This window comes from Typopeltis vanoorti, chromosome 17 (assembly GCF_054136105.1).
Source record: "Typopeltis vanoorti isolate ZY-2024b chromosome 17, IOZ_Tvanoo_1.0, whole genome shotgun sequence".
Lineage (NCBI taxonomy): Eukaryota > Metazoa > Arthropoda > Arachnida > Uropygi > Thelyphonidae > Typopeltis > Typopeltis vanoorti.
Genome location: NC_143565.1, coordinates 40,996,389 through 41,003,471, shown reverse-complemented (window position 1 = coordinate 41,003,471; position 7,083 = coordinate 40,996,389). Strand labels below are relative to the sequence as shown.

Sequence of the window (7,083 nt, the reverse complement as noted above, 5' to 3'; positions counted from 1 at the left end):
TTTTTTTATTTGAACCAGAGGGGGGGCTGTAGTCATACTGGTTACTAGAAAATTAAATTTGAGCGATACAGTCACTGCAAAATCCAGTGACTATCTATGAGGGTATATACTTGTCATAATATATGAAAATCATAATTGGACATGATATGTAAGTTATAGCGATCTCTTATAATATACTTTAAATTAAACGTCGACATTATTTACTCCCATGTACTAGTCTGTCAATCTTTTTCTGAAAGTATATTCTGAGGTTATTGATTTGTTTCATTTGGGAGTTTATTGTAGCTGCTTGTTGCTAGGTAAGTTAACAAGAATGATGAAGATGTATCCAAGTGACAGAAATCGGTCACTTTGATACTGATGACTTCGAGATTAATTACTCTGGACGTTAAAGTTTTTGAAAAAATTGAGTGGCATTCATAGTTAGAAGAGAATATAGAAAATACGTTTCCGATTATAATCCAGTGTCTGACAGAAAAACTCTTAATGAGAACAAAGGCAGATTCAGTGAATGTCACACTCATACAGGTGTATGTACCCCACTACGGATGCAAGTGAAGTTGCGGTAGAAGAATTTTACAATAGATGGCAACAAGTAGTGTACAGGAGTGATAATGGAAGAATAAGAAGAACGAAGCATCTTTGGAGAATTTGGTTTAGGACTGAGGAATGAAGCAGAAGAAAGGATATTGGAGTTCTCTGTCAAGACCAATTTCTTTATTGGAAACAACTTGCTTTCAACATTCTATAAGAAGCTTGTACTCGTGGAATTCACGTAATGGTGAATAAGGATTCCGATAGGTTATATTGTTGCCAGCAGAAAATTTATTTCTTTGAAATCAACAAGTACACTACCGGAACTAATCGTGACTTCATAGTTAAACTGAAATTAAGTGCTAAGAAGAAACAAAAGAACTGCTTTAAATTTAATATTTAAATTAATTTACATATAAATGACACATATAAAGAAGAAGTCGAGAAAAAAATTAATAAGTTTGGATTGAATAGAAAGAGAGAATTAGAATAATTCTGGGAAGAAAAAATAACGTACAGTAATAGAAAAAGCAAAGATGAATCTAAATAAATCAATTAGAAAGAAAGATTGTAAATGACTGTCAGACGAAGCTACTCAAATAGCAGAAGAAAGAAGAAAATTTAAACTTAAGAGAAACAAAGAAAGGGTCTGGCAGTTGAATGCAGATAAAGAAAAACATCTATAATATTGAAGGAGAATTTGAAAGGACAGAGTTTGTTGAAGAACTCATGATAATGAAACGTGAAGTGATATAAACAGTGGAAGAGTTGCTAAAATGCAAATCTTCTGGAACTGATGTTGCGACAGGAATTTTTGAAGGCAAATGGGGACGAAGTAGTGAATATTTTTAACAGAAACCTGCCAACAGATTTGGAAGAAAGTATACTGGCATAGAAATTTGAAAACAGTATTCATACCAATTCCAAACAGTCAAATACTAGTACTATTGCTTTAATTTCACATGCTGGTAAAGTTTATGCTGAAAATTATTTTAAAACAAAACGGCTGGAACCATGTGTGAATGTAGAAATTCCAGAAGAACGGGAAGTTTTGAAAGGAGGTGGAGACACCAGAAAGATCATATAGAGAAAAAATGAGATGGATTATGAAAAGAAGTACAAAATTTCAAGAGGAAGTATTCATCTATTTTGTTGGTTTAAAAAGAACATTTGACTGTGTTGAGCTGTGTCATATGACGAGAGGATGAGAGCAATGGGAGTACCTCAGCATCTAATTCTCATAATCACAGCACTATTATATATGACAAAAAAAAAAGGCAATCTTAGGAGAAACGGAACTTCAAGTGGAAAAAGGGTGGTATATTGTCATCGTATAATGATACTATATTTTGTTATTCTATTATTCTATATTCTGATAGCCAAGAGGGAAAGCAAACAGAAATCGAGCTTCATTTAAACATTAGTAACACTAAAGTGATGGCCTCTGACAGCTTGGATGAATTTATGATTCAGGAAGATAAAATGCTGGTGATTAAATGTTAAGTTTCACTGAAATCTAGAACAGGGAGTTCTTAACTGTGGGTAGCGATTGCACTGGGGGATCCCAAGGAACTCAAGAATCATTAATAAGGTTTTAGAGAATAGAAATACAGAATGCTCCTTAAAGGCAATGATTTCTTCTAAGGAGAATTCGGTTGAGGGTACGAGACGATGAGGATGACCGCGAAAGAGTTGGACGGACTCTTGATGCCACATAATAATATGTGTGCGCGGTAACATAAAGATGGGAAATCTATTTAGGACGTAGAGTGCCCAGAAACGTCCACGAAGACTGAGTCTCCAAAAGATAATGAGATAATGTCAGTCAATAATATTATATTTCTCGTTTGAATCCCCCCCCCTTTTCTCACCATTCGTGTTGAGTAAATATCTGCTAATTTTACTTTATTGCTCAAGGCAGTGTTTTGTGTGTACACCGGATTAAGATTCTTGATCGACAATGCAATCTTACTTTAATCTATATTATGGATTGAATTGCCACTTTCTCTCTTGGTAACGGGAATAATGTCGAGTTGTTTTTATTATTATTATTATTTTATTTATTTATTTATTTATTTATTTATTTATTAGGCACTAGATGTTTCTACTGCGAAGCAAAGTTACTACTTCGAAGTAATTCATTTTCTGAAATATCCTAATTTAGTGATACACTAAACGACTAACCAGAATAGGAATGGTGATGCCTTGACCTTCACGATGACTGAAACATTTAGATACATGGTAGTTCAGTTCATGTAATGAAGACATATAAAATTAAAATCAACTGTAAATTGTGAAGTTCCCGTCTACTACAATGCAAGAAATGCAATGAGGTGATACATTTCTCAGAAAGTCTGAGAAGTGCTAATCTCTCTCTCAATATTCTTCGAAATATCAAGCAGCATGTTGACACATTCCACGACATATCTCCATAGGTGGATAACGAAGAACAGGGGGGATTCCAATTTCCTGAATACGAAGAAATTCTAATGGTTGTCGCTAATTAACGTATGAACCTTCACATACTAAAAGTTTCAACAGTGGACTGTTGATGACCTTTATTATTTTATGAAACAATAAGGTGAGGGCAATGGGATAATAATTTATTAGGAAGCTTTTTATCTTTTTAAAGAAATTATTGTTTGTCCACAAAGATATCCAAAAATATCTAATACATTCCTACAGATTTTAAGGACGGTTTGGAGCTAACTGCTAAGTGATGGAGAACACTTAGTGACCCCTTTATTTAGAACTCCACCCATTTTCCTAAATGTAGAGGTGTTCTAATAAAGTGGATACTCAATAGAGATTACAAAATAACATGAGAATATGAACAGCGTACGGTTTTTAATTCTGTTTCGCATTATTGAGGATGTCATCAATTCTAATACTTAGACTGGTCGAGATTCCGGCGATATTTCTCTGTCTGCTGACAGTGATATATCCATGTTATCAGCGATATTAATAAGAATAACAATGTCAGAAGGTCAAATATGCCTTTGAGTATATATATATATATATATATATATATATATATATATATATATATATATATATATATATATATATATATATATATATATATATATATATATATATATATATATATACTGTATATATATATATATATATATATCCAGAAGTGCATAAATGACTTTATCACGAATGCTTCGTTCTTGTTTAATTTTATGCCTTTTTTATTTGTATTAGCATATGTTTCTCTCCTGCAGACATGCACACAACTCGTAGATTTCGATTGATGTCTGTTGTGTAATCCTATTGAACTTGGAAATATTAGAATAACAGTATTAGGAGTGTTGTTATTCTAATATTTCAGCGTTCTAAGCACTCCAAGAAAGTGCTGCCATCTTTTGAATAAATACTGAACTAAAAACAAATATGTTAGATATTATAAGAATAATTAAGGGCTTTGTATCGTTTCAATCTATCTTAATTTGCAGATTATCTTAAAATATCAGACAATACAACGCAGCACTTCAGAAAACATACGTGCTGCCTCTCGTGCGGAAAAGAATATTTTAAATATGGAAACGATGTTTATTATTTTTTTAAATTGAGTTTGAATGGATTTAGTATTTCGATGACGCTCTTTTGTCCCTTTAATTTATACATTTTAAAATAAAATGAGAGACTATTGAAAAAGTGGAATATTTTATTCTTACTAGATTTCTCATAGATGAAAAGCCAAACGGCTATATTTTCTGGCGAAGTTAGTTAAATTAAGGAGATAAAAATCCCTTATTATTTTACAGCCAGTATGCGAAACTCTAAGATCGAAAACTACGATCTACGAGTTTCATGCCCAAGAACTATCGGTGAATCCAAGCGTAAGTGACCACTTGGTAGTACAACACCAAGGCAACTCGAAGCAAAGGTGGAGCAAGATCCCTCACCATCCTTGATATTTTCTCATAATGTGAAATCACATCTCCTAGGAGATGTAATACCGCTTTACATTATGAGGAGAGGTCACTACCCAGACCGGTTTCAACCATTTTTGAGGTCTCATCAGTGAGTTAGGTAGACCTGGATGATATCAAAGTTTAAGTGAAAAGAACTTACATACCTTAACTATACGAATGCCATGTGAAGGTAAGTTCTTTTCACTTAAACTTTGATATCATCCAGGTCTACCTACTCACTGATGAGACCTCAAAAAAGGTTGAAACCCATACACAAATCAATTTTGACTCAGAAAAGATGTAAACTTATTGTATTTAATAAGACAATCATTAATGAACACCCTGAGCCTTATGAGATCCTACTAATTTATCAATATCAGGTTCAATGTTCCAAAAAGTAAAACTCGAGTGTCCTCTTTCAATTATTTGCAATCTATTTCGCTGCTTAGCTCACAATTGCAACACGACGTTGAATCCTTTCTTGACCAAGGATGAAGAAGGAAAAGCAATGAGTAGTAATTTTATTTCTTGCCAAAGCCGAGGATACTTGCATTGCACGTTTCGCCAGAGTCTTTCATACCCACGCTGTTGAAATTCTACTTGAACTTCAAAATCATTTTTTCAGTCAATAAATTTTCTTCACACAAATTTGGTTGAACAGAAGTGGCATCAGAAAGAAAGGGTTAATGATCTAATCTGTGTTTTAAACTCATGATAGTCTTTGAATCTGATCGTCAAGTCCTTTCAGTCCCAGAAGTTGGGAACAATAACGATCCAAATCTGTATCTAATAGTAAGTCATCTATTATTTGTAGATTTGGAAACTACAGAAAATCTCTAGAATGTTAGTTTGCTGATAATAGCATTTATAATTCGCTTTGCTGTAATAAGATTCATGTTACTTCCCTGCAATTTGATGTTAACCTCATTTAGTTTGGTGAAAATATCGGAAAGATATGCGATGTCAACTTTGTTCCTTTTTTACAACATAACGCATGTTCTCATCACGTGAATTAAGAAATTCCAAAACAGTATCGTAGAGATCATTAAAGCGTCGCAGACAGTTTCTATTGGAGAGCCATCTAACTTCAATATGAAGCAAAGAACTCTCAAATTCTTCATTTTCATGTCGAAAATAACTGGTATTCAATGACTGGGCTTTTATTTTATTCACTGCTTTAATAACCTCATCCCAAAGTCTTATGTAGTCTCTCGCTAAGATGTTTTGCAACAAATTGCTGTCTATGAAGAATGCGTGAATTGTAAAGCTATTTGGAACTGCTTCTTTTAAATGTACTATAAATCCATGGTAACGAAAAATCATAACTGGTGCTCCATCAGTTGCACACACAATAATATTTGTGAGAGGATACATGGTATCTGTCCTATTTTAAAAATTTTATTTATTAATTTTAGTAGGATAGGGCCTAAGCTAGTTGCGTTTTGATTGATATCCTTAGGTCTTATACCATCAATTCCTGCACCTTTGATTGGTTTGATTTGTTGTATTATAGAGAGAACTTCCTGCTCCTTTTATGGTTGGAAACCATAATGTCTGTTTTGATTGTGGTCCAAGTGGAGGGGTCACGTTTTGTGATTGGGGAATATTTCTGTGCAATTCCTGGATGGAGTCTGCAAAGTATTGGTTAAAGTAATTTGCTAGTGGCCGGATAGGTTTTGCATCTTTCATGAAGCTGTGTTTTATGGTTTCGGAGTTGGGAACAAAATCTAGCATCTTGTTGATCGGATGCCAGGTTTGTTTCAGGTTGTTTTGCACAGAGGTTAATGTCTCTGTAGTAGTTTCTTTTTGCGTTCCTTAGTTGTGTTTTAGGGCAGGTCTTTGTTATCTTATATTCGGTTTTTAAAGCTGGGTTATTTGGATATCACTTTAATTATTTCCATAGAGCGTCGTTTCTCTCTATTTGTAAGATTGAGTTTTGTGGTATCCAAGGATTTAGGGTTGTTCTTGAACGAATTCTAACTTTCTTCAGCTTTCTCATATGTTTCCGCCTGTGTGAGTTGAATGTTGTTGTGTAGGATATCTGTTGAATCTGGCGATGCCAGTGTACCCAGTCAGTTTTTCTTAGTTCATGGTTGACTATTTCTTCGTCTATTATTTTTTTGTGTTGCTTTTCATGTGTTGAGCATTGCTTGGATATTGTCTTAGTGTGCCAGTTTAGAGCCGTGAAGTAATGATCTTGGCATTAAAGCCAGTAATTGAGTTCATGCAAGAATTTTATCATGTTTACGTTTGGTGACCTGTAAATAGCATTTTGTATTATGGGATGCTGTCTATTGGTGGTATTAATGATTTCGATGCAAAAGGTTTCAGTATGCTGAAACTGATAGACAGTTTCTTTTGCTATTAATTTATTTTCGATAAATATTAATAGCAGCCTGTAACAAGAACCAATGTTTTCGGATGCATGTGATGTTAATATGCAGGATGGATAGTCCTCTCGCTTGTACTGTGTGTTGTTTCAAGTTATAAGTGTATAATTATACAATTATACATCAAGTACAATTGCGGATATATTCTGGTGTTATTACATCTGTCTGATGGTTCACATTAATTTTTGTTCTGTGGAGGTCTTCTTTTTGAACTAATTTGGAGTATTTCGTTTCAC

General features: G+C 33.7%; 1 protein-coding gene across 1 annotated transcript; it reads right to left on the bottom strand.

Moving 5' to 3' along the window:
• Window positions 1–5,420: 5,420 nt before the first annotated feature.
• LOC150097313 (protein ZBED8-like) lies at window positions 5,421–5,831 on the bottom strand. Its single transcript, XM_090407645.1, has one exon. The coding sequence runs from the start codon at window positions 5,829–5,831 to the stop codon at window positions 5,421–5,423; it is 411 nt and encodes a 136-aa protein (XP_090263771.1).
• Window positions 5,832–7,083: the final 1,252 nt, after the last annotated feature.